Here is a 27,503-nt window from a genome sequence, read left to right as displayed (position 1 = left end):
GAAACACAGCAGGGGAGAGACCCCTGTGATGGGCAGAGAGCATATGACCTGAAAGAATCCACAAAACATGCTTCAAGAGAAGCATTTACCTTTAATGTCTCCTGCCAAAGAGGAGGTCTTTTTTTCTTACCAAAGTGTGCCCAAATCCCACCATCCTAAGGAGCTGGCCAGTCAGCAGCAATGAGAACTGGAACGTCTGCCCACTTGTGCAGGCTGTTCTATGTGCTTATTGAAAATCTGTTCAATTTAAATATTGGGTATGATTGTACATCTTGGGTCCAGCTGGGAATACAGACATTCACTGAGAACCCTCACCGGTAATGAGTGCAAAGGCCAGGTCGGCTTTGTTCACTGATTATCACTGTGGAGAAGGCTTACAAACCGACAATAAAAAAAGCAATTAACATTTTTTGAATGGATTCATGTAGGAAAGGGCGCTGATGGGAAAACACATGTCAACCTGATGTAGCCTAGGTGATAAGAAAGACTTTCTTAAAGAAGTAACATTTAATCAGAGAGAGGGGAGGGGGCCCAGGTATTGTGGAAAGGAAGAAAATGAGAATACAAATATGAATAAATTCTAGTATCAAGAGACTTTAGAACTTTGGAGTAATTGAAAAAGTTCAATGTAGCCATAACTGAGAGATAGAAGGGATGAGAGGTGTCAGAGGAAGCCAGAAATGCTGTCAGGACCTCAAATGTGCAGGAAAATGCAAGCCATGCTAGGCTCTGCCTAGTTCCTTAGATCATCTTCTGATCTATCTCATCGACTGGAACTGGGTTGCAAGCCAACTACTGAAATAATCACTGACACAAAAGAAGGAGACCACTTCAGTCAATTCAGTTAGGATTGCCAGAGTCATGTAAGATCTAGGTGGAGAGCAGAATAAAACTCAGGGCTCTGCATCTCTGCATCATGGGCAAAGGGCAAACATGACAGTTGGTATCAACCAGTATGGCGTTAAAAGGTTTTAAGTGGAGAAAGAAGATGTCAAATTTATTTAAAACATTTCTTTTTTTTTTTCACCTTCTCTCCCATTCCTGCCCCTCTTTTCTTCTCTTGCTTCCTGTTCTTTCCTCATCTTCCCTTTTTCTCTCTAGCCAGAAGATTTCCTAAGGCTAAGACAAATTTTCTTCCCATACTGCTAAATCCTGACCTGGTCAGCAGGCAGTGCAGACCCAACATGGGTGCATCAAGTATGCAGCAGCGGTGAGCTGGATACCTCAGTTCCAAGATAGGTACTGCATGTACAGAGCAGAGGCATCCCCACTGCATGGTACACCATCTCCAGGCAGCCCAGTGCTTGCCTACCCTGAAGCTCAGCTATGCCGTGCCGCTCACTATGCATCTGAGATGTTGCTTTCCTAATATGGAACAGAGACACTTCATGGTCTTCTGTCTTTCAACGACCCCATTTCTTTCTAAATCTTGTTTCCCAGAGCATAGACTCTTCCCTTGATTGGAGGTCCCTGTTTTGGAGTTAAACTTTTAACAGTTAATGCTCAATCTTGATCTCCAAGTCTTTATTATTATTATTATTATTTTAATAACACTCATGTCTCTACTGTGATTTTTCATTGTGATGGACACTAAACTAGACTCAGACTAATCCACACATCTTTTCAGCTGTGAAAATTTAGTTCTGCATCGATCACTGGTTTGTTCTAGTGAAACTAGAGAAATAGGGTGGACTATCTACTAAATAGTCCTCTAAAAAAAAAGGTGCCTTAAGAAGAAAATCTTTTTCCTTGTCTGAAAGGGATTCACGGAGTGGCTGCAGCCCTTTGAGACCTGTGGCAGAGGTGGCTAACATCTCAAGAATGACAGAACAAAAGGGTTGAAGAATTTAGATCCCTGACCATGTGATCAAGCCACTGAATTACTAACTCACAAATCACCCTGTAGTAGACCCCACTGAGAGTGAATCAGTTTGAGTTTTGCAACCTAAGATATGGATTCATTTGCAATTAGTGTCATAACTCGTTACCATAAACGTAGTCACATTAAATAAATAAATAATGTTGTTACATTAGTGCTTTAGGTATGATTTCAGTGAGTTTGGCTGGTTTTGCTGCTCTGCGCTCCACAGGGCCAAAATCAAGGAGTCAAGAGGGCCCTATCCTTCTGTTTCCTATTTCTCTAGGGAAGGATTCAATTCCAGGCTCATTTCAATTGTTGCTGAGCTCATTTCCTTATGGTTGTAGGAATGAGGTGTGTTTCCTTTCAGGCTTCAACCAGTGGCCATCCAGCCTCAGCTTCTAGGCACAGCCTGCATGCCCTGGCTTGTGGCCCCTTCCTCCACCTTTAAATCCAGTAATGATGTGTTCAGTTGTCCCTCTCACTTACCCCTGTGTTTCCCTTCTCCTTTGCTCTTTTCTGTTGCATCTCCCTGCCTCAACCTGGCACACTTCTAGGTTTATAAGGGATCAAGTGATCAGATCTGGCTTACCTAGACAGTCTAGGCTAGCTCCCCATCTCAGGGCCCACAACCTGAATCACATCTGCAGAGGGCCTTGCACATGAACCAGGGGTTGGTTTTCTATTACTGCTATAATGAACTGTCACAGACTGAGTGGCTTTAACAAACAAACAAGAAAGCTTTTCTCTTGCAGTTCTAGAAGTCAGAAGTTCCCAAATCAAGGTGTCAGCGGAGCCATATTCCACCCTTAAAGGGTCTCAGGGAATGCGTTTTCACGTCTTGCTCAGCTTCTGGAGTCTCCCTGCATTCCCTGACTCACAGATGCGTCCTCCGTCTTCACGGCCATCTTCACCTCTCTCCCTGGCTTCCACTGTCACATCTCCTCTTGCCTTCTCATCTTCTCTTGTACGAACCTTTGTGATGATATGGAGCTCACCCAGATGATCCAGGATAATCTCTCCATCACAAGGTCCTTAACTTAAACACATCTACAGACTTCTTTTTGCCACATAGGAAAACAAAAGTTTTATGCGTTAGGAAATGGGAAGATTTGCAGAGCGGTTATTCTATCATAAGATGAAAGCACCAAAAATATTGCAGAAAATAAGCACTTATGTCCTAAAAGACAACTCATTCTTTGATGCAGGGGGTTGAAGAAAGACTTGTCCTCCATGAGATGAGGGAAGAATTTCTTAAGGTGAAGAGATGATCTAATGAAATGCAAAGAAATATGCTGTATCCAATGGAGGGGGCAGACTGAGAAGACTACAAGGCAGTAAGGACCTTATTAAATCTAGAAGCAACGGAAGATTGTACTGTAACTTTGAAAAATTAAAGTGAAAACTATCTTGAAACATTCTCTTAGGAGGAGGGGAGAGATAACAAGTGAAAAATGATTAAGAGAATAAACCTATAAGGGAAATATGGTAAAATAGAGATGATCCAACCAAAGAATCGTTAAGCCTCTGAAGGTTGAAGCACTAAGATCAAAAGGCAAATGATAAATTGAGGAAAATATTGGCCATATAGATCAGGTGTAAATATTCTTAAAAGAGAGAAAACTTTAAAAAGGTTAAAAAAAAAAGAAAGAAATTACACAGATGCCAAATAGATATGCAATAAAATTTTAACCTCTCTATTCAGGAAATGCAGGGTAACAAAATAGTATTCATCCATCAAAATGACAGATATCAAATAGTCATGTTCAATTCTGGCAAGGATGTGTTGACCTGAATATTCTCAGAAACAGCTGGTGTGGGTGTAAATTGGCATAAGCTTTCCAGAGGCAATTTGGCAGTATGTAAAAGAAAACTTATAAAAGTTATATTGTTTTCTTATAAATTCTAAAGTATATCGTGGGGAGAAGGATTTAAGTTTAAATATGATCATTGCAGTTATCAATAAAAGTTTAAAGGTATAAAAACTCTGAATTTCCAACAATAGGGCATACTGAAATACATTCTTGTATATCTAGATGAAGGATTGACAAACTTTCTCTGTAAAGAACGAAACAGTAAATATTTTGGGCTTTGTAGGCAATATGGTTGCAATGACTTGGCTCAGTGTAGTGAAAGCATCCAAGGACTGTCTATATTTTATACATGTCTATTATCTATAGGAATGAGTACAGGTACATTCTGGTAAAACTTTATTTAGAAAAGAGAGCAGGTCAGATTTGGCCATAGTGTGCTCCACTAATCTATAAAATCTGTTAAAACTTGTGTTTTGATGACCATATATTGACTACCTTTAAGAGAATGTGAAATTAAAATATGAATTGAAAGGATAGCTGGGTATGAAATATGCCCAAGGGGTTTATGTTAATATTATCTTCATGATTGAATTGCTTGTGGTCACTGTTTTCTTCTATCTTTTAAAAATATTATTTAAAAAAATTTCCCATAATTTTAGTTTTAAGATCTAAAAATTTTCTAGGCTTTCTTAAAAAAATTTATAGATCACAAAGAATAAAATAAAATAGTTCTATAAGTATGTTAGAACTGACTGAATTTAAAGAAATGGTATTTCAAGTTGATTTAATTAAGGTATTTTTAAGTTAAAAAATGAGGAAAATATACTCATGTCAATGCAAACTCTATGTTCATAAAAAATGGATGACGTAATTCTATTTGGAAACAAGAGCTCTGTGAGAAATCATACAGTAACTGTGAGACACATTGACCCTAGAGGCAGAAATGTGACTGAATAAAAAAAGATGCATTGCATTATTTTCCGAATCAAATTTCTTCTATTTTCCTGTTAGTGTCCATTTCTCACTTTATATTTTTAGAGTTATAAATACCCTAATGACTATTTTTTGGTGCTTAATGGGTACTTTTGGATGGCATTAACCATTGCAGATGAATTCTCTGCTTGGCTTTACTATGAGTGACGGTGGTGGGGGGGAAATGACCTTTAAGCACATGTGGTGTCCAGACACTGCTGAGGCTTTATACAGGTGACCACAGTTAACTCTCACATCCACATTTAGAGGGAAGAGGCTACCATGCTGATTTTGAAGATCAGAATGTTAACATTCAGAGGTTATTTTGTCAAAATAACACAAAGTGATCCATTCCTGTGTGACACTGCAATCTGTATTTTCAACCATATTATATTTCCCCAATTAATGAGTATGTTTTGAAACCATGCACCTAAAACAACTTAGGACACTAACATGGAGGAAAATTTTGAAATTTGTTTTTAATAATAGATTTAAAATAATAATAATAATAATTATTATTATTATTATTGTTTGGTATTGGGGATTGAAACCAGGGTGCTGATAAACTGAGCTACATCCTTAGTCCTTTTAAGACAGGGTCTTGCTAAGTTGCTGAGGATCTCACCAAGTTGCCCAGTCTGGCCTTGAACTTGCAATCCTCCTGCCTCAGTCTCCCAAGGCCCTGGGATGACAAATGCAGTTTTCTTTCAAGGGGTTGATCTATTTCACAAATCAGTTCCCACATTAATGACAAAAGTTGAAAAGAGACAATGTGTGTCAGAGTAACAAGACTTCAGTGTCTTTTGTTGACCCATATCTAAATGGAAATGACCCTTATCTGAAGGCATAAAAGTCCCTTTAGTTGTCACAGAACAACTAACTGTATGACTCAAAGTGAGGTGACGAAAATGAAGGCCATTCCCGAACTTTAGTTTTGATGGGAACACCTGTGGAGTCTGGAAAAGAGACTAATTTCTGACTTTACTGGAGAAATTCTGATTTAGCAGACCTAGGGTGAGGTTCAGGAGTCTGCATTTTTAACAAAAGATTCTGATCCCCATGTGAGTCTTATCAGGTTGTCCAAAAACCATACCTCAAGAGACACTTGACAGGCTAAATTGTAGAGGATTATGACATTTTCCTAAAGATATGTGTTATATTTAGGATCTGGAATGCACCCCAAAGTCTCTTGGGTTGAAGGCATTGTCCCTTGATTATGGCATTATTGAGATAATACCATTAATAGTGGAAACTTTAGAAGATAGGATCTTACTTGGAGAAAATGGGCCATTGGGATGTCTTTCAAGGGTATATCTTGTCCTCTTTTAGATATTCTGCCTCACCAAAGACCCAAAATGATCAAACCAAAATGACAGTGGACTGAAACCTCTGAAATCATGAGCCAAAATGCATCTTTCCTCCTTTAGGTTGATTTTCTCAGGCATTTTGTCACAGCAACAGAAAGCTAACACAATATAGGCAGACCCATTTGATTCCAGGTTCAGGCTGACATGTTAGGTTGTGTCTTGAACATGTCTAATTAATTGAAGAGGCTGGTTTTTCCCTTGCACTTCCACCCCGCAACTCCCAATGCCCCAGCCAAAGCCCAACAGATTGTCAGTTCAACCATGAAAATGAAGTATGTGGAGAATTCAGGTATGAAGCCCACTCTCAGAAAAACAGTTTTGGGGAATATGCCAAGGAATCTGTAGGACTCACCCATCAGATGTTCTGCTCCTGGAAATTGATCAACTTGAGCAAATTTTAATTTGCCTTCTGGTTTCACTGATTTGTATATGTTTTGATAACATAAAAACAATACTTAATTTCCAAAGGGGAAGCACAAGGTTATGCTGAGAAAAACAATCATCCACGCTAGCAAGCATATTTAAAACTTTTGCCAATAAAGATGAACATCCTTTCTGAATTTATTTTACTCAAAAGTCTTTCTAAATTTTTGGAACAGGAAGGATACAGTTGGGTAAACTTAAGAGAAGTTGAAACTGTTGGCATGGAATCAAGCTGGGAAAAGTGCCTGCTTGCTTTGTGGGGTGTGTATGGCACTAGAATTGGGGCATCAGTCTCATGATGATAATTCCATTGCTTAGAATACAGAATGACTCAATAGGAAGCCCACGTGAGCAAGACTTTGTTTTCAAGGGGTCCTCTGGGCCTCAAACATTTGTCTTTATGCCGTGTGCCAACCCCAGGAGCCGCCGAGGCATATAAGTGGTTCTATACTGTTCAGAAGTTTTCCCACACGGTCTGGAATCCTTGACTCAGCAGACAGCCTTGATTTGGAGTCTGCAGACCTGTGTTTGCATTCCCGCCTGACCACTTATCCGATTTTTGTTCCCCTTGCAAGGTATGTTGCCTAGGGGAACCTTTGTTGCCTGTTTTATAAAACAAATGATGAATAACTTGCAAAAAATCATAAGGCATGAGTACAAGCTCAAAGAAAATGTTGCAGGTACCTAAACCTTATAAATATTATATAATTTATACATGATATGATTAAATAATGGCTAATAAAGATGATAACATCATTATTAAGACACTATTGAGAGAAAGCCTAAGAGAGTATCAATTTGTTCTTTTCTTTTTGGTAAATCGGGACTAGAGATAAAAGGTTCTCTTGGAAGGGGCAGACCCAAAACAGGTCATTACAATCCAATAAAAGGAACAGCCATGAGAGGTCTGCATATACTTTTAGGAGAGGCAGAGGGGTCTGTGGTATCTGCCGGGGTGCAAGGATGTGGGTGTTCCTACGTAGGCTGTCACTAAGAGGTGTCCCTCAGATGCCACCGCCTGTAGAGGCAGACGATGGCATCTGCTGTTACCTCTTCGGGGAGTGTGCAGAGCTGATATGTCGGGGAAACACTAATTGTGGGAAGAATCAACATCACTGGGCAGAAAACACGCCAGCACATCCGTGGCTTTTGATCTCTTTAAAGAATACATTATGTCCAAAGCAACCAGGTAAAAGAGAGGTGGCATAATTTATAAAATGCAGCATGTCCTAAAGTGGGCCTACCATATAAGCAATTTTGATAAAAGTGAAGAATGTCACTTACGAGCAAAAGTATAGAACCAGGGCGAAATCATAGAGCTCAGTGACAACATTTCCTAACATCATTAGACAGCACATGCCTCTGGGGGTATTTGTGTTTATATATTGATATAAATAGCAGCTGCTTGCAATTAGATCTGACAAAGGTGGGATGTGGTGGTGTGTGGAGGTGTTGATAGGGTGTTGCATGTGGGCCAGCCTGCACCTGTGAAAGTGGAGCCCTAGGAAGCCATAGCAACCCTGAGTTCCTCTACATTATTAGATTCAAGAGATTAAGAGTGGGTATTTTTAGTTTTCTTCTTTTTAAATTTTATTTTATTTTTTATAAATTAATGATGTAAAAGTAATTTAAATAGAAAAATACCCAACCCAACCCTCTCTTTTCCCCCAATATTTATATTAACTTTCAATACCATTGCATCACTGTGTCATTAATATTTAATTTAATGACCTTCACTGGTTATAAACCATCATTTAAGAGGGTGATGCAATATTTGAAGAGCTCTGTTCTCTCTCCTAGGTCTCTTCTCACTTTTCCGCAGGGAAGAGATCTGATTTGGCCACATGGGCCAGGGGGTTTGTCATTCTCCATTAAAGCTTCCTCCTGTCTTGCTCCTCCTGGTAGGTCACCAGCCACCTTGTCTCCTTTGCCACTTATGCTACACCTTTTCTTACCCTCTGTGTTCTCCTATGGCCACCAGGTGCCACAGGGTCCTGAGATTCAGCTCAGCTCATGGTGGTGGTGGTGGTGGTGGTGGTGATGGTGAGGAGAGGTGGGGCAGGGATATAATAAGGAAGCCTTTGAGGTCCCTAGGTCACAGTTGGTACTCCAGGTTCACCATGGTTCCAAGAATGAAAACAGGGCCTCAGACCCTATCTGCATGTACGTCTCTCCTTTTGTGTTTACCCGGGGAGAGCAGTATGACTGGGTCCATCTGGGTCAGAATCCTAATATTCTGTCCATCATATTATCACACTAGCATCAAAGCTGCTTTGTTTCCTAACATTAGGCCCTAAAGGTTATATTACTATTGGCTTAGGTTCCCTGATTGTTGGATGATGGTTCCTAATTCTCACCCTTGTGAAGCAGCACTCTGATGGTTACCTTTTTGCCTCACCCCTCCCCATTACACTATAGAAAGTGGGATTACTGCATCCATGAAGTTGGGCAGTTTTGTATTTCTCAATGCATGGCACCAAATCACCATGCAAAATGAGAGTGCTAATATATCCCAGCATTTATAAAAAAGCTAAGTTTTACTGACCCTATCCCCCACTTTGTTAAAATATGCAGGGGAAATAAAACTCAGAATTATTGGTCTCTTATTTTTAATAACTTTTATTTACTTCAATATAGGGGGAGGAGTAGTTTAACTTCTTTTTTTTTTAGAAAAGCTATTCCTTCATAATTTTTCTTTAGATTTTTTTCTTTAGAGATTCTTTAAATAGCCATAAAGAAAAGGAAAATCCTTATTCTTTGAGGGTGTATTGATTCAAAATGATAAAGAAATTTGGAGTCACATGTGGCATATAAAATGGTTGGTTATGTTGGGTAAACAATGTTTTAAAACTATAAATTAGATATTATAAAGTAATGACTCTGTGTGTGTGTGTGTGTGTGTGTGTGTGTGTGTGTATGACTTAGAAACTACCTTTAAAGGCAGTTCTAAAAACATATTCAAGATTTGTTTTGAGTAACTCTATTGGATATAGTTGCATTAAACTTATTTATGCATTTTTCATTTTGTACTTTCTTGTGGGGTCAGTCTCACCATTTTTCACTGGTGGCATACATTGCCAGAGGGAATATTAGAATTATTATATCAAGGACGCGGGAAGAGAGGCACTAGCTTTTGAATTCCAAAATTGGTGATTGAAGTCCACTGTGAGACTTCATTGGGAGAGAAAAGAAATGTCTAATTTCCTGTTCCCTATATCCTCTCCAATATATCCAGAACAATCTTGCAGGTCGGAGCATATTGTTAGCCCTGTCTCAGTTGGAAGAAGACAAAGAGAGGAAGAATAGAACAAAGACATGTTGTGATGGTTCTATCCGCATTCCAGGGATGAGATGGGGAAGTCAGATGCAAGCATCTTAAAGACATAGATGCAGAGGGCTCAGGAACATTGACAGTTTCCTGAAGAACTCCAGATCCAACAACAGCACTTGAACAAGGTGGTGACAGACACGTCTAGATAGCGGTAGGGAGATGTCCAGCACATGGACCTGTGATGGTCCTTGGTCATCTATCTTTTGTCTATGTCTTATGCTATGATATGAAGGTGTCATAGTCTTCAGGGAACAGGTAGAGGCTTGGAGTCTGGACAAAGAGACTTAAGAGGGGTACCTAGGATTGGAGACAAATGCAATAGACCTTGGAATACAGAAACATCCAAGTATTCCCAGGAGATGACGATGGTACACTTTGGGCACAAACACAAAGCTCAAACTAGAGTAGCTGCTCACATGTGTAAGAGTGGTCCCAGGGAAAAGTGCAGGACTCCTTACTGCCACCATGAAGTTATATGTTCCTCTGGTGAACAGACACCATCAGGTGAGCTTCCAAACATTTTGGCTGCATGTTTTTAGATACCAAGGATGCTAATAAGGTTGAAGTAAGAAAATGTTTTCTCAAATGGAATACTTTATCATTTCATTCATCCCGATTTTTGTGTATCATCCATAATGTGGGTTGGTCATACAGGGAGTGTGCATGTGTCTGCTTTACTCACCTGGTTCTCTTTCAGTGTTATCTGCCCCTGCTCCTTACACCCAATGAAGGTTCTAACACATCTGAAAATCTTCTCGTTTTGTTGTATTCTCTGAACAAAGTTGGCTGGAAAGAAGCCGATCCTGTCTTGAATTTTCCCCTGAAAGGAAAAAAAGGAGACATTCATTTCCATTTGTGACATTCATCATAATTATAATTACCAAATGATTTTTTTTCCTTTTAAAGAAAGAGAAATACTTGCTTTCCACCAGTCTTCATTGGAATCTTCTAGAAGAGTAATTATGTCTCCTGGCCTAAAATGGAGAATGAATGAATTGGGTGGGGAAATAGGAGGAGGAAAAACATGAAAAACAAAAGACATATATGATACTTTGAAATCAGTAGTTTTTCATTAATGCAAATAATCCCAATATAAGTGGAAATAAAATAAACATGACTTTTACCAATTCTTCCTACCCAAGATAGAAAGCAAACACACTTTCTACACTGTATGTAAAAAATAATTCTTATTTTCATTTCAACACATAGATGATCATATTTTCATCAAAAAACTCCAAAATTTAGAAGTCAAGAAGTTTCAAGGTGCAATTCCCCCTCTGTCCCAAATTCTCCTCCCATTCTCCCATCCTTAGATGATATGTAGCTAAGTATATGTATTTTTTTTTAAAAAAATTATTCTTGTTAGAATACATGACAGTAGATTGTATTTTAACATGTTATACATACACGGAATATAACTTATTCTAATTAGGATCCCATTTTGTTTGTTTCTTTTCTTTCTTTTTTCTTTTTTTTTTTTTCATTTTGGTGCTGGGGATCAAACCCAAGGCCTTGTGCATGCAAGGCAAGCATTCTACCAACTGAGCTATATCCCCAGCCCCAGGGTCCCATTTTGTAGTTGTACATGATGTGGAGTTACACTGGTCGTGTATTCACATATGATCATAGGAAAGTTATGTCCAATTCATTCTGCTGTCTTTCCTATTCTTATCCTCCCTCCCCTTTCTTCCTTCCCCTTTTGTCTAATCCAATGAACTTCTATTCTTCCTGCATCCTCTATGGTGTGTTAGCATCCACATATCAGAGAAAACATTCAGCCTTTGTTATTTTGGGTATTTTTTTGCTTAGCAGTAACATCTATAATTAATTGGTCATTCTCTTTACGATCATCTATCTCTTTGTGATCTCTTTATCATCTCCTTGTGATCGCTTTTATTTCTTTATGATCATCTATAAAGTCTCAATAACTTCTTGAAATCTAGCACACTTTTGCATAGTCCTACTTTGCCTCCTTGCCACTTTGATATTGAGATAATTTGGAGTCTTGTCCTAGACTTGCGTGTGTTTGTGTCATTCATCAAGAATGACTTGGGTTTAGCTGAAGACTGAGTGTTTGTGCTGGTTTTGGTGTTGTAGATGTGGTTGTTGTTTGCTATTTCTTGCCTTACCCCCCAGCCCCCGCCAATCCAGGTGTGGGGATAGGTAGAGGAGAGAGAATGTATGCTTTGACTCCTTTCTCTCACTACTTGCTGGAGCCTTTACAATCCCAAGACTTACTTTTCCCCTTTGGAAATGTCTGTAAACTTTTCTCTGCTGTATGTTTCACTGTTTTCCCTCATCTTTCCTTCGGGAACTTCTAGTCAACACATGTTGGACCTTTGGGATCCTTCTCCATACCTTTTGTTTTTCTTATATATTTCCCATTTGTTTTTTTCTCCCTCTGTATTAATTTTTTTCCATATTTTTATCTTCCTAATCATTTATTTTGTGTCTGGGATCCTCTATTTTTTATCTAAATACTAAGAATTTTTGAACAAAAAAAGCTAGCAAGTATTTTTCAAGTGTTTTTAGAAAAAAACCCCTAATATTCAAGGGTTCTTAGTTGCTGAAATTTCTTTTTTTCTTTCTTTCTTCTTTTTTTTTTTTTTGTTTATATTGGAGATTGAAAGATCAAACCCAGGCAGTCTATTCACTGAGCTAAATCCCCATCCCTCCCCTTTCTGTTTTTCTTTTGCACTATGATTTCACTAAATTACTGAGGCTGTCTTTATTATTTTCTGAAAAAATATCTGACAGTTGCTTTCTATGATGAATGCAATGTTATAATGGATCTTTTGGGGAGTATTATATTTTTAAAGACACTATTTCTTTCCTTCATTGAAGTTTTTCCTGTAGGATCAGTTGCCCTGACCTTTATCTTATCACTTCTCCTTCATGTCAAAGGATCTTCTTGAACATCTGGCATTTCTTGGTTGTCTCTTTATATTAACGACTGAGATGGAAGCAGGTGGATGTGGCCGGCTGGGTGGGTTTCTCTGCTATTACACCCATGTGGTCTGCCCTGGGTCTCTCTCCCAAGCATGAGGGCTGTCTACAGGTTCTGCTGAAGGGAGTGGGGTGTGCCAAGCAATGCATCTCATTTCCATAAACTTGAAAATATAGTGTTAAGCAGTCTGGGGTCTCCTCTGCTAGCTCAGTGGGGAAATGAGGAGGTCTTTCCTAACCCTGGTGAGACAGATCAGCTTTTTTATTTTCCTCCTAAGTAGAGCTGTCTTTCCTTTCCTCTGCCCTTTAGAAGGTCTGGAGAGTTATCCCAATACAATTCTTCTTTCTCAGGCATTGGGGCTCACGTGGGAGCTCTCCTTAAGCATGGGTTCCCTTTCTTTGGACTACAGGTATTGGTTTAGATCTGGAGTCAAATGCCATTGCTGCCAATTGTTCATTATAAGCAGTAATGTTGTGGTATGAAAGGTTGGGGCTCTATCAGTTAAACACTGCTTCAATAATCCTCTGTAACAAACAGTCACAAATCCTAATGGCTTACTCATATACTCATATGCCCTGGTGCTAGCTAGCTGTTGGCTGGGTGACTTTGATCTGTTCCATGTTTCTCAGACCCCAGGGAATAGCGGACATTCAATGCAACGGCAGAGACTCCGGAGCAGCAATTGGAAACGTGCAAACACACGGGCCTCTAAGACTTTGGCTTAAAATAGACAAATTGTCCCTCTGCCTCATTTTATTGGCCAAAGCAAGTCACAAGGCCAGTCCAGACTCCAGGGATGGGGTAACAGTTTCCACCTCTGTGTGAAAGGAATTGTAGTCTCATGACATAGGTCATGAATATAGGGAGAGGTGAAGAATTAGGAGCATGAATGCAATCATGCTGCAGACTCCCCCCATGTCTTCCCTGGATTTTCTCAGTGTCTATTCCAGTGTATTCCTACATCTCAAGCTTTTTTCCCCCAGCGTTGTTTGGTTTCTGGACATCTTCACTGTTCTCACCCTAACTACAATTGGTGTAGTCTGCCAGGTGAGTCCCAAGATTCCTGGTTTTCCCTTGGCATTCTTTCTGTTTTCTAAGACTGTTAAGGAAGTATCCTTAAAAAATAAAAAAAATAAAAAAAAAAAAAAGAAAAAAGATATTTTTGGACATTCTTAGGAAATGGAGCAAGAGAGAAAGCAGATTCGTGTGCTCATTTTGCTACTCTGATTCAATCTCCTCTGCTGTCATTTTCAATTCTCAGTTAATATCTATCTTGGTCGGGGATTCCAATATAACAGGCTTATAGCACCTGAAGCATTAAACACAACTGGCATTTCAGTGTTCCCACAGTCACAGTTGTATGCTGAAGCTATAGAAAGCGAGGTGGCTGAAAAATCACTCTTTCCCAGGTGAGGGATTTAATTAAGCAGCAAGGTTGAAAATCAATGTGGAAAAATCTTCTAGGCTCCAGCATATTTTATTTAACCCAGTAACCTAAGAAACTGTGTGTCAGTATCAAACATGATGACTTGGCTGCTGGTTTGGTAGCAATTGCAAATACATAATAAAGCTGGAGACTGGGGGAGGTACTGTTCCTGAGGGTGAAGGAAGAGACTGCTGAACCTGACCTTGGATTTTATAGTCTAGCTAGAGACTCTGTAATGGGCCCAGAAGTGAATGGTCCAGAGTGCATGCCCCATGCTAACCATACGTTAGAGTATGGCACTTACTGGAATAGAGGCTTTAAGTTTATAGAAATACCAGACATACTCCTGACAGTGTGAGATGGATTCTATCTTGTTCTATAAAAAGCTCCACCAGTGTCAGAAAATTGCTTGGTGAGTGAGTATAGTTAAATGTATTCTTTTTTTTTTGAAGGGAGGGTTACTAGGGATTGAACTCAGGAGCACTCAGCCATTGAGCCACATCCCCAGCCCTATTTGGTATTTTATTAGGGCCTGGCTTTTGCTGAGGCTGCCTTTGAACTCAGGATCCTCTCAGCCTTCTGAGCTGCTAGGATTGCAGGCATGTGCCACTGTGTCTGGCCTCAACCATAATTCTTTATTTTTATTTTTCTGTTTGTTTACCTGATCATCCAACAAATATTTACAGAATGCAGATTCTGAAAGAGCCATTTTACTAGGTGGTAGGTGAACTATGGTGAATAAAATCCTCACTGGAATGAATATTATGGATACTAAGTAAGTAAATAGTTAACAAAACATTTAATAAATATATAACTAATAATAAATGCATACTGTATATGCGTGATCAATGTACACACAATTGTAAGTTGTCCCAAGGGCTATGAAGGAAATAAATAGGAGACAGCCATAAAGAATAAAAGTGGCCACCCACTGAGATTAGTAGAATAGTCTAAGCCTCTGGAAGAGACAGTTAATACCTCTCTTCACTGCAGGGAGGATCTTTCTCTGGGGCAACAACTGCTTAACATCTGAATGAGCAGACCTGTGGCCTGGGATTTGTATCCCCCCTGCCTTTCCAGGTACCACCTAACAATCTCAGCATTCTTTCCCACTGGCTGCACTCAGAATCCTTTCCACTCTGTAATACTTTTTTTTTTTTTTTTTTAATGTGTTGATCAGTTTTGAGGTCCTACAGGCTGGTTCATTTCCTTCTTAAGCAGCTGATTAAGTCCATACTCTTAGCCACTTCCCTTCCCAAGGCTCTCCCACTCTGGATCATTGTGCACCAGCTTTACCCACCTACCCTGGGGTCGGACCAGACAATAAGGGAAAGGCTTATGCTTTTGAGTCTCTAAATTACTCAAATTAGCCCCTCTATAGGGAGCCCAAGCAAACCCCATGGCTTTCCATGCATAAGCTGCCCCTGCAGCTCCTGCTGGTTGTTTCCCTGACTCCCAGGCACAAGCCCCATGTGGCTCTTCTTGGCAGCCCTTCCCTCCTAATCCTTTCTTAACTTAGTTCTCTTCTGCCACGGTGCTGGTGTGCTGTGTTGTGCCATCAAAGAACTAAATTAAAACATTGTGCCAAGCAGCTTTTCATAGAGAGGTGAGCCTTGCCACGGGTCCCTGGGGAGCAGAAGTCTCTAATGCTTGCCATTCTCCTCTGCCTGGTTGTTCTGAGGATGGACATGGCAGTGTGAGACTCTGCCTGCAGCTGTTTCACACTTATGAAACAGAATCCCTTTTCTGGCCCAACAGTTATTCTCTTTCTTTCAGGTGACTTTATGTTTCTGATTCATTCTATCTAGATTTTGTAATTTCATTCTTTATTTTCAAATTCTTAGAACTAATATGATGAAGCTTCAAATACTTAAAGTTTTTTTTTTTTTTTTTCCTCCCTGTGCTTAATTCAATCAGAGCATTCGAAGTAGAGGTCAAAGCTCTGCTTGCACTGCAACCCAGAATTATACACCCTGGACCCAAAGTCAGAATCATACACCATGACCAAAAGTATAATGCCATTCATAATAATAAAAGTATCAATTTTCTATTTTGTGAAAACAGATCAGCTCACCACATGGGCTCTTCTCTTTAGCTTGCTTAGTAACATTTGTCATAGGCCCAGAGTAAGATGCTCAGGTTGGTTATATCACGATTTATGGGAAATGTTGAAATGGTAAGGGAACCATGGGTTAGCAGGAATAGAAGCAAAGCACCTAAAGCTAACTGTAGAATTATGGCTTCACACTGAGGAGGATGCAGTTAATTGCGTGTGACTATGTGTATACACATGCCAAATAGATGACTGTTCTCTGGGTTCATTTCTCAGCAGTCCCTCTGCATCTCTCCTTTCTCAATTTTCCACATGGGCATTGGGACCCATCTTTTCCATCACCAGATGAATTGGCTTTAGGGACTCTGCAGGTTGTGAATGCACAGAGAGTGTGATCAGTGCAGGCAGAGCCTGGCTGGCTGCATGGATACAGATGTTGTATGGCGGAAGCTCCTAGAGCTGACCTAAGCCCCCACTGCCCAGCCCTTCTCCATTCCCCATGCAGATTCCAGAAGTGGAGACACTGACACCCTCCTGAGCAGGTCACTTCTTCCAAAGAACACCTTCTCCACTGTCTGACACAACTTGAGACCCCAGACTGGCTCTACTTGGAGAAGCACAAAGCAGCAAGATCAGGGGTCTTCTTTGCTTTCTAAATGATTTGGAGGTACTGACTATTCAGGAATTCAGAGGAAGTGTGTCATTCCCTACTCTTCCATCTCTGTTTAGTCAAAGGAGATTATAGGACAGTCAAGTTCATATTTTTTTTTCAGTGCCCATGGTATTTTAGCACTGGAATTACAAAGATGAAAAGATTCTCTAAGCCTCAGTTTTCTTAACTCTGAGTGCAATATCATCAAAAAATTTTTTTGAAGACTAAATGCAGTAATATTTTGTACAGCACATTTAGATAAGTCCACAACAGATGGTGTCCATTATTGTCATTAAGTCATAATTACAGGCCTCAGGATTTTGATAATCTCAGAGGATAAGGATGTATAAGCTGGTAATTTATAGTGAGTCTCATCTGTGAATGAGAAACAAATAGTAGCAGGACAAAACCAAGCATGGAACTGATCCTAAACAAAAAAATCTCCAAACACACAAGTGTGTTTGCATCTCAGCTATCTCATTTATATTTTTATGCTTATGTGTTATGCATAATAAATATGTTATGAACTATATTTACTTTGTGATGTTGCTATGTGGAAATCCTTGGCAATGTGAACGATATATGATAAAAATGCTGTTTTCCTCCCAAGTTTGTAATATTTCACTTGAAAATTAGACGATCTAGTGAGCATTGCCCTTTACAAAATTTTTTTTTTTTTTTTTTTTTTTTTTTTTTTTTTTTTTTTTTTAGACAGACTCTTGCTATGCTGCTGAGGTTGGCCTTGAACTGGGATTCAGGCTGGGGTTGCAGACTTGTACCACTGTGCCAGGCTGCACTGCCTTTCAAGTGAGTGTTCCAGTATTTTTTTGTTAGGGGCAGTTGTTTAATGAGAGTCTTTGACTTTGACTTTAGTGGCTTCAGACCCTGGTCTGTGGTGCAATTCAGAGTTTTGGAAAAGCTTCTCCTTGTTTTCATGTCAACCCCTACCCTCTTACCCCTCCACTCTAGGTAGTGACCACAAGGGTATATCTGGGGCCAGGAGCTGGACATAGTATTCCAGTTTGTCAGTGACTGATTGCAATGGTGACATCGGCAGGGTTGAAGAGGACAAGCGCATAACCTGGAGGGGGGGCCATGGTATTCGCTGAGTGAAGTGGGCATTTTTTCATACAAGTAAACAGATTCTGAGAGACTCTTCTCCTTGGATTCAAGGTTTGAATCCATGATTAACTCTACTAAATCAAGCTTCCTCTGGTACTACTCGTGCCTTGCCAAAATTCATCAGAACTGCTCAATTTACACTGTAGGCATTGTGGGACGTCTTTAATAGGTCATACCCTTTCTCATTCATTAGACAAAAAGAATCCCAAATCAAGCTTACAGCAAGCATCATTGCTCAGCCCAAACAGATGTCCTAATGGGAAAAAGCATCAGGGCAAAACCAAGTTAATAGGAGCAAAAAAAAGGAACTCAGTTAAATGGCTTCATTAATTTTAGAACTACTGCTTAAATTTTCACTGGACCCATTTCCAAATTTGTATTATCCTGGTCCAGATCTTTTACAGTTTGGGCACATGAGTAGAAGGTAACCAGTATGAACTTTGTAGTATGAATTTGTCTTACGTTGATATTTGTAAGACTCTTTGCAACTTTCCCAAGTCCATAGGCCAGCAAGAGTATTCAGCTGAAGGACTATTTGGAAGGAATTTGGTAAATGTTCCTGAACTGTCATGGATCACGCTCTCCAGAACCTAATTGAGAGAGGCATTTGAGTGAGCGGGAGGCTGCTAACCACATTAGTGACATTCGGGAAGATCTGGGTTTCTTGACATAGAGCAGCAGCAGAACATAATATGCATCAGAGACTTTCCTCAAATAGCCTTAATTGCATTTTGATGTCCTGGTGACTGTGAAGATTATTTTTAAATCAAATTGGTGCATTAGAATTACATTTAGCATTAATTAAGTTGATGCATTTGCCAAGTAGTAATGTACTTAGAGAACGGGAACGAGACACCAATGGGGTGTTTTTCTGCCTTACTCTGTCTCAGGGGGCCTTACTTTCTTATTTTATGGAGGGTTTAGGAAACCTTGCAAGGTGAAGGACATTAGAATGTAAGTCATTGGCCAAAAACCAAACCCAGACCTGGGCACGGAGTATCAACAGAGAATCAGGAAACCTGCCTGAGTTCTGGTTTTGTGTCTGCCACTGGCCCACTGCATATCTTTGGATCAGTCGCAGTTGTTCTCAAATCTGGCAGACAATCAGAATCTAGGACAGCATTTAACCATGCAAGTGGGGTTTAACTCTGTAGGTCTAGGTGGAGCCCAGGAATCTTGATTTTAGTAATATTTCTAGGAGATTCTTATGGCTTGTAGCTAGAGACTTTACCATGGTAACCAGAGTTTTCTCCTAGTCTTTGCTTTGGTAACATCACAGTTTTGCTAAAAGAACTCAAGGGGATGCTGGGGGAAAAAACTGTGAAAGACTTTGCAATGGGCAGAAATATTACTGCTCTGGTGACCTGTCGAATGTACCATTTCAGGTTAATTTCTCCTCTTCCAATGCCTTTATTTTACATCTCTTGAGAACTATAGAAAACTGATAATAATGAAAATCATTCTTGTGCATAGAAATGCAAGTGAGTTGTGTCTGGTAGAATCTCATCAGTTATTATCCCACGAATGCTGCCCAGTTTTGCATCTACTTGTAAATCCACATCTGCATTCCTCATTGCCTGCAGATGTGTGATGCACTTAATTCTCCCTTGAACCAGGTATGGCGTCTTACCGGTTCTTTCTTCATTTAATTAGTTAAATAAAAATTTGACATGTGATCATTTTACGTTTGCATGAGAATCATGATTTTATCTTAAGAATTTCTCCTTTAACAGAAGTGACATTTTATGAACACCCTACAGATCACAAGATTCCTGTCCTTAACCACACGACTGTAAAAAAGTAATGTGAGCAACCTAGTGGGATAAATTAATATACTGCCTAAATCCACTGACTAAAGAAGAATTGAGACAGGATGGATAAAGGGTCAACATTTCACTTCATATTTCAAATTAGCTAGTGGAGAAGATTTTGAATGTTCTCAACATAAAGAAATAATAAATGTTTAAAGTGATATGCCAATTACCCTGATCTGATCAATGAGGTTGTATACACTTATTGAAGTATCACAGGGTATCCCACAAATACATACAATTATGTGTCAATTAAAAAAATAGGTCTAACTCCTTACAAAAAAATTATTAACTTTTTTTCCAGAAAGGAAATCTACCACAATTGACATAAGATGAAAATTGTGGGTCAGAGAGAGACTCCCTGGGTTCTGACTCTGAACTTCCACTTTCTACCTGTGAGATCTTGGGCTCAGTTCTCCCACCTCCCCTCCCAAAAGATTAAGAACCATAAATTGTCTCACTGGAAGATGAACTAAACAGCCAGGTGTCCATTCACTAAGCATTACCAAGTTCTAAGGCAGTCTTTCCAGAATCAAGACTGAAATGGAAATAGTTATCGAATAGACTCCTGCCCCTGCAATTGACTTCACCATCTTTTTCTGGAAGGGGATGTGCATTTGATTCTCATGTGGTACCTCTTAAAGTAATTCCTTGCTCTGAAGTTTAACCCACTCTCCTCAAGGGAAAGGGGTTCACAGACACCATTGACCTCTCTTCTTCTGGAAGCTCAGTGCTGATGAGGCCTTCTTGCAGAACCCTCCCTGAGCCTCCAAGCCTGCTTCAATGTCCCTCTGGGCACCTATCCCTCCTTACAATACCTCCCACTGGATTATAACTTCTTGTCCTCTGCTGCTCCTAACCCTGTGACCCCCTGGAGCTCTTTGAGAACGAATCCTGGAAACAGCCATACAAGGGTTAAAAACAATTTTAAGTTGTGCTTTGAGAAAAGTGGGAAGGGGTGAATTCAGGCTATCATATCTCCAGAGGTTCTTGCAAATATTAGCTAAGGAGACCTGTGATTGCTTTCATTGATTCATTCATGGAAAAGGAGAGGCTGCTTCCAAGAGTTTGGAGATTCATGAATCTAAAACCTTATTTGGGGTTTATACATTTTCCTTGAAACCCCTTCCCCCAATTTAGGTGTTCTAACTTGCACTGAAGGGGCAATTAACTTGTATCCTTTTTAGAATCTGCTAATATTGGGGAAGCAATTTCTGCTGTCAGCTCAATAAGCCTTTTTATCTTGTCCTTTTTCCCCATTATGAAAAATGGCCATTATCATATAAATCTGGGAAGAACTAATAAAAATGAAAATGACTTAGATGTGGAAAGTTGAAATGGATTCTTAGGAATAGGCATCTTATGGCACTAAAATATGCATTTTAACCTTTCAATCCTCTCTTTGCTCTCAATTGTTTGTTTCAGAATCCTTAAGATGCTTTAAGCGTTTGTGTTTACTTGGAGTTATTTATATCTGCTAATTATTTACATGAAATATCATGTGTGTGTGTGTGTGCATGTATGAATAAATGTGCGTTTGTGTATGAACAAGTATGTGAATGTGTGTATATATGTGAGAGTGTTGCAGAACATGTGTGAATCAACTGTGATGGTGAGTGTGATTGGGAGAGTTTGTACATATGTGAGTGCATTGTACACCTACACACCCAGATGGGCAGAAAAATGATTTGACTCAGTCGACGTGAATTCATGAGGCAGAGCGTGACATCAGTGACACCAGTGCCCATTGTGATGGGGTTCTCATTGATTATTATAATGGGATTCTCCAGTTTGTATTTCAAGTAGCATTTTAAAGAACTTTGCTCATGAATTAAGGTGACAGTTCATAAAGTGTAATTTTTAGGACTCTTCAGAAACTTGACAATAAGCCTTATATAAGAAATTAAGCCTTAATTATCCATTACCTATCCAAGCCCATTATACCCCAATAGAGGGACTTGAGTGGCTTTTTAATATTCTCAGACCTGCATTCATTAACAATGGTCTGGAGACCCCATGAACAATGGCATTATATCTTAGGTGTCAGTGGTAAACCTGCATACCTATAGCATGTCATTCCAGTAACTGTAAAACCTACTCAGGATAGTATCCGGAATCACACAGCTTCCTTATTGCTGGACCAATTAGATAAAGACTCCCTGGCTGTGCTGGAAGCCCAGAGAGGGTGTTTCACTGTTTCCTCTGCCAAGTCTTTAGGGAAGTGTAAATGAGTTTATTTAAAAGACTGTGAAATAAAGATATAGTGAAAACATGAAAATTATGAAGAGAAGTTATCTAAAATATACTGTGCATCTCATTTCACCCTGGGCATGAAATCCCACATTTTATTTATATGATCTTGTTTAACACTCATTCTCCTAGGAAGGAGAACATAGGGCTCTGAGAGATTAAGATTGGCTCAAATTAATGCAAATACTAAGTATCAGAACTGGAAACCAGAGCCAGCCTATTTGACTCCCAGACATTGCCTTTTCCTGCCCCACCACCTTGCGATCTCCTACTCTAGACTCTGATGGTGGAAAGAGTAAATCACCATGACCAGCTCCAAAGGTTGGGGTGGGTAATGGTGCCTTAACAGCAAATAAATTTATGACTTTTATTTGGCACTGAAACTATAGAAAAGCAGACGGTGGGAAGCCTCTCTTGTGTATAGCACTTGGAGATTAAGTATGGACCTCAGCACTTTAAAGAGGGGCTAGCAACTGGCTCTACCTCTCCCATCCCAACTCTGAGTGCTTCAGTAAAGGCTCAGCAGGACATCTTCCTGATTGCCTTCAACCCTTTGATATTTATTGATGGACCATGGTTCCTTTGGGTCTCCCCTTCCACAATTTCTTCTTGATTCATAATATTCACTGGGCTTAATGACTGTCTCCTCCAGGAAACAGACCCTGGCTAATGCTTCTAGCTTGCTTTGCATCTCCATTAATGGCCCATTATATTACCATGGACTCTATTTGCCTGCTAATTGTCCAGCATGAGTTCAGATCACTTCCATAATGCTTATTCACTCATCAAATATTTACTATCAGCTAGGTTTCAAGAACAAACCATGCTCCAGGTTTTTAAGGGTTAGTAATTACAGAATTGTTCTCATGGAGTTTATAGGAGAGAGAGGGATTACCCAAATAATTTCAGAAATATAAAAATACAAGTGGAGATAAGTGCTTTGAATGAAAAAAAAAGTAGTGTCATAAAAAGTAGGTTTTAGAGGAAACTAATTCGGTTTGAGTGTATCAGGAAGGGATGTACCAACGAGGTGAACTCTGAGCTGTGATCTAGCGGATGGATAATAGTCAAGGGGCACAGTGTGTAGGTGTGTGTTTGATGGAGGAGAGGGTGGGTGGATATGAAGATGCAGGAAGGAAGCAGACTGAGGAAGAAAAGTTCCTTGGCAGGTGGTAGTGTTCTCTCTCCTTTTGAGGAAGAAGAAAAAAAAAAGGACAGTGTGAATGAGACTGAGAGGTCACCAGGGATGAGACTGGAGGTCTGGAAGTCTTATAATATTCTGTTTTTTATGCAGAGGCAATGGGAGGACTTCAGAGAGTTTGGAACAAATACCTGAGTGTCCTCAGTAGCCCTAACACACCTTGTACCTCCTTTTCACAGATCAGGAAGCAGAGGCTCAAATGACTTGTGTAACTTTTCCAGGTCTCATGGGTGACTACACAGCTGAGCAGGTGGCTTGGCTAGGACTTCAACCCAGGCCAAGTGATGCCCACTCTTTCTATCTTCAAACATTCAGTGAACCCATGCTGCCATATTCTCTGCCCCTACTGCCCCCATTTCTTAATTCTGAAAAGAAAGCATCTACTTTTTGGAGAATGAAACAGAACTGGTTGGAATTAACATTTTTAAGTTTTCAGTGTACCAGAGGTTGTTATCTGAATCCTGTAAAGGTTCAGAAAGTCAGATCATAGGCCCTATTGTTTGAAAGAGGAGGGGCAGCAGTCTGAATCCACTTTGTCCAGATGAAACTTGGAACTGCGTACTATTGCCTAAGAATACTTTCCACCCCAAAGGCATGGTGGGTGGTTGGGGGCAGGCAAGACTGGAAACAGAGGCCAGCTAGAATCTTCTACAGTAATCCAGGTGAGAGGTGAAGGTGGGGATGGATACTGTAAATTTTAGGCAGGGGTCAAGTAGAAATGGCTCATCAAATACATTTGGAGCATGAGGTTAGAGATGCCTCCCTGACTGGATTGTGACCTGGGCACATGGTGACATCATTTGCCCTTGGGAACAGGTTTGCAGGAGGGAGGGTAGAGCTGCTCTGTTCTATCCATTGCTGGGTAGGCAGGTGGGCAGGTGAGTCTGGAGGTCTGTGGAGAGGTCTGGACCCTTGGCTTTTGGTAGAAAGAACTTCCCTTATTATTGGGAAAATTTATAATGAGTGATTTATGCTGGTTGGCTTTGCCGTCTAGGTCTTCTTTGTCCTCTAGTTCAGACTCTATCATTTCCTGTACTCTCATCTCCTTTGTTCTTTTTCCTGAGAACCAGACCCAGCATGCTCCCCCAGATCAGAATACAGGTGGATAAGACTGGTATTTTATTGAAAGGATTTTTCCCCCCATATGGTTTGAGGAGGAAAAAGATAATTCACAAAGCCCCAGTTCATTCAAGGAATTATACCAAATCCCCAAAGCATTGCCTTACACATTCTAAATCAAGTTCCTGGCTTTTAAAATGGGAACCTGTAATCTCAAGGAAAAAAAAAAAAAGTGTGATTTATCCCTCCAATCTTGCAGTGCATGCAATGTAGACACTCCTGGGAATGAATAGTCCTGTTTGCCTCGAAGCAGACTGTAAACGTTTTGAGTCGTGACCAGACAACTTGACTTTTAATGGCCTGCAACCAACTAAAATAAGCACACAAAGTTATGACCACCACTAGGAAGCCAGACATTCCTCGGTATCCCCAGTAACTTTCTGTATTTTTCTGGAATTGCTTTTTTAAATCTGATGACTTCAGAGTAATCTTCTATTATAAAACAGTGGGACCGGTACAACAGGGAGTGGTTAAATTTTAGACACCCAAATGAGAATCTTGAGGCGCACTCAATATTCTCTACTTATTACAAAGCAAATATATGTCACTCTTGTGTCCATCTGCAGGTAGTAAATGGTGGACCATTGGCGTAGCAAGGCACCATCTCAGTAGAATCCTAGGATGCTCCGCTCCAACTCATGGTCTTGTCATATGCCTGATGAATAGGGTGCACTTGATACATGCCATCCCTTCCTCCTGCCCTGATGATGTCAGAACTGGTGGGGTAGTGTTTACAACTCCAGCCACGGAGCAACGTGGGAATTTTACCCAATGATGGAGGAAATGCAGATACATCAGAACTTAATAGTCCGAACAGAACTAAGGAGTCAGTATTCAGGCCCTGTACTCTGTTCTGGAAGGGCAGGAGAGCCACTTGGAAGCTGACTTCAAACTATAACGGAGGCAAAGCTGACCCTGGGGTGTGAGCCAGGGGAAGTTGCCAGACTGAGGCAGGATATATCAATCAGCTACTGAGTCTCACCGGTTGCTGTACCCACCATGAGGGCAGCTGAGCTGCAGAGCCTTGATGGCACAGGGGACCTAGAAAACAGGGTCTAGTTGCTGTCCTTCAGTGACTCTCTTCTAATTTTACAGGGCCTTTGGAAAAAGTGGGAGATGGGCAGGGGACCATATGACACAGGCTTGAAGGGGTGGAATGTCAGCTAGCTCAGGGGAGAGGCCAGGATTTCTGTGGCCATCTAAAGGGAGTGACGGGTGAGTGTTAATCTGGCCTGCATGGTATTTGGACAAGCAGAGTCCGCCCCCAAATGAAAGTGTTCCCCATTGCTCTGGCAATTGGGTAGTTTAAAAGTAGTAATTGATCTTTCTTTTTTTAAAAATTTTTTTCCCCTTTTTTGAGAAGAGGGAAGAATGAATCTCCAGGGGCGCACTTGACTAGAAAAGCAGCCTCTTCTCTCCTGGCTCTCATGTACGAGAACATAGAGGCCCTTTCCTCCTGAGATGACTCATGGTTTAGTGTCATGAATGAAGGAAAGAACAATGCCTTTTCCTTTAGATAGGCCAGTGAAAAGGCCCCATTATAAAAATTGCAATAACCACTGGGTGTTTATGATGATTAGGCAACATGGTATGTGTCTTTTTGACTTCAGCCTCACAACTCCCTTAAGAAGTTGAGGCCATTATTAATCTTTTATAAATAAAGAAATCAGAGTAATAAAATGTTTATAAATTGCTTAGGTCAAATAATAAGTAGGATGTGAGCCCCACACTGACTCTAGATGGACCACTTCTAAAACACCAGGAACTTCAAGGTTTGGTGGGGAGAAAGGTTCAGTGTTCGTCAAGGTCACAGTACTCACCTTACCCTCCCAAGTGTTGCGGTGATCCTGAAGTGTATGGGTCCCAGTTGACTAATAGCTTTCAATTTGATTCTCTCACCAATGTTATTTGTGGATTAAATACATTTGTTTTGATTCACTCTTAGACTCCAGTGGATATCCAATGCTTTTAATGCTTAACTATCCTTAAAACTCTCATTAGTGTTTCTGTTGAACACATACGAAAACAGTGCTTCTCAAAGTATGGTCCCTGGACCAGCAGCACCATGCAGACTAGTTAGAAAGGCAAATTCTCCAGCTCCACCTAAGGCCTGCTGAGTCAGAATGGGAATGGGAATGGGACCCAGCATCTATGTGTTATAGCCCTGCAGATCACTGGATGCATGCTAACATTTAAGAATCACTGCTGGGTGCAGTCACGCAAGCCTGTAATCCCAGCAGCTCAGGAAGCTGAGTTAGGAAGATCGTGGGTTCAAAGCCAGCCTCAGCAAAAGTGAGATGCTAAGCAACTCAGTGAAACCCTGTCTCTAAATAAAATACAATAGGACTGGGGATGTGGCTCAATGGTTAAGCACCCCTGATTTCAATCCCTGGTACCCCCCCAAAAAATTACTGCACCAAAGCGATTATATTTTTTTCACAGGGAAAAACATTAAAACATGAACTTTAAATACTTCTCAAAAAATGTTTTTACCTCATTTCCAAGTCTTCATTTTCCTGTGGTACAAATTTGTACAAGGCAACGTAGGTGTTCATCTGTAATGGGTCTTTGGAAAGAGGTCCCTGAAAGAGAAAAGAAAGAAGAGCAAGAGAAGGAAGGAGGAAGAATTGGAGAGAGGAGAGAAAGAAAACTGGACATAGAGGCGTTATTTCACAGTAATATCACTGTACGGATCTTAGGTGTTAAAACAGGTAGCCATTATTAATGACTTTCTCTCAGCCTTAGGTTTATTTTTAATTCTGTTTAACCGAGGAAGATTTTATAAAAAAGTTTGAAAACAATTATTTGGAACTCATTGTCAGAAATACTACACTTTTCCTTGATACAGTTGTATGATTGTCTTCTTTGATATAGTTGTTCATGAAAAATGTCACAGGGTTGGTCCCAGGAATGGCAATATTCTCTATAAAGAAAGAGGGACCTGTGAACAGTAACTAACAACTCTCACTTGCTAAAACAGACATTCTATCAGTTAGTTGAGAGCTAGTGTTAAGTGTATCAAAGGATACCAGGTTTATTTATCTGGTAATTAGCTCATTGATTTTGAGGAAAAAGCATAGATTTGGGCATCAGTTTATATCAGGTACCACCCTCTACTGGTTATGAAATTTTGCAATAATCCTAATAAAAGTACCAT

General features: G+C 40.1%; 1 protein-coding gene across 3 annotated transcripts in view; it reads right to left on the bottom strand.

The window, feature by feature from the left end:
- The window catches only part of Stac (SH3 and cysteine rich domain), a 142,315-nt gene that overhangs the window by 3,336 nt on the left and 111,476 nt on the right, over positions 1 to 27,503 (bottom strand). For 2 of the 3 annotated variants that reach the window (XM_076869016.2, XM_076869027.2), the window contains exons 8-10: positions 26,840 to 26,928; positions 10,688 to 10,739; positions 10,448 to 10,585 (exon numbers count right to left, since the gene is read on the bottom strand). In XM_076869016.2, the coding sequence (XP_076725131.1) occupies positions 10,448 to 10,585; positions 10,688 to 10,739; positions 26,840 to 26,928 (279 nt within the window). The remainder of the gene's footprint in view (positions 1 to 10,447; positions 10,586 to 10,687; positions 10,740 to 26,839; positions 26,929 to 27,503) is intronic. The other variant, XM_076869036.2, reaches the window with a different exon arrangement.

The sequence above is a fragment of the Callospermophilus lateralis genome, chromosome 1 (genome assembly GCF_048772815.1).
Source record: "Callospermophilus lateralis isolate mCalLat2 chromosome 1, mCalLat2.hap1, whole genome shotgun sequence".
NCBI classification, from domain to species: domain Eukaryota; kingdom Metazoa; phylum Chordata; class Mammalia; order Rodentia; family Sciuridae; genus Callospermophilus; species Callospermophilus lateralis.
Note: the sequence above shows the minus strand (reverse complement) of the source record. Positions and strands in the feature narration are given on the sequence as shown.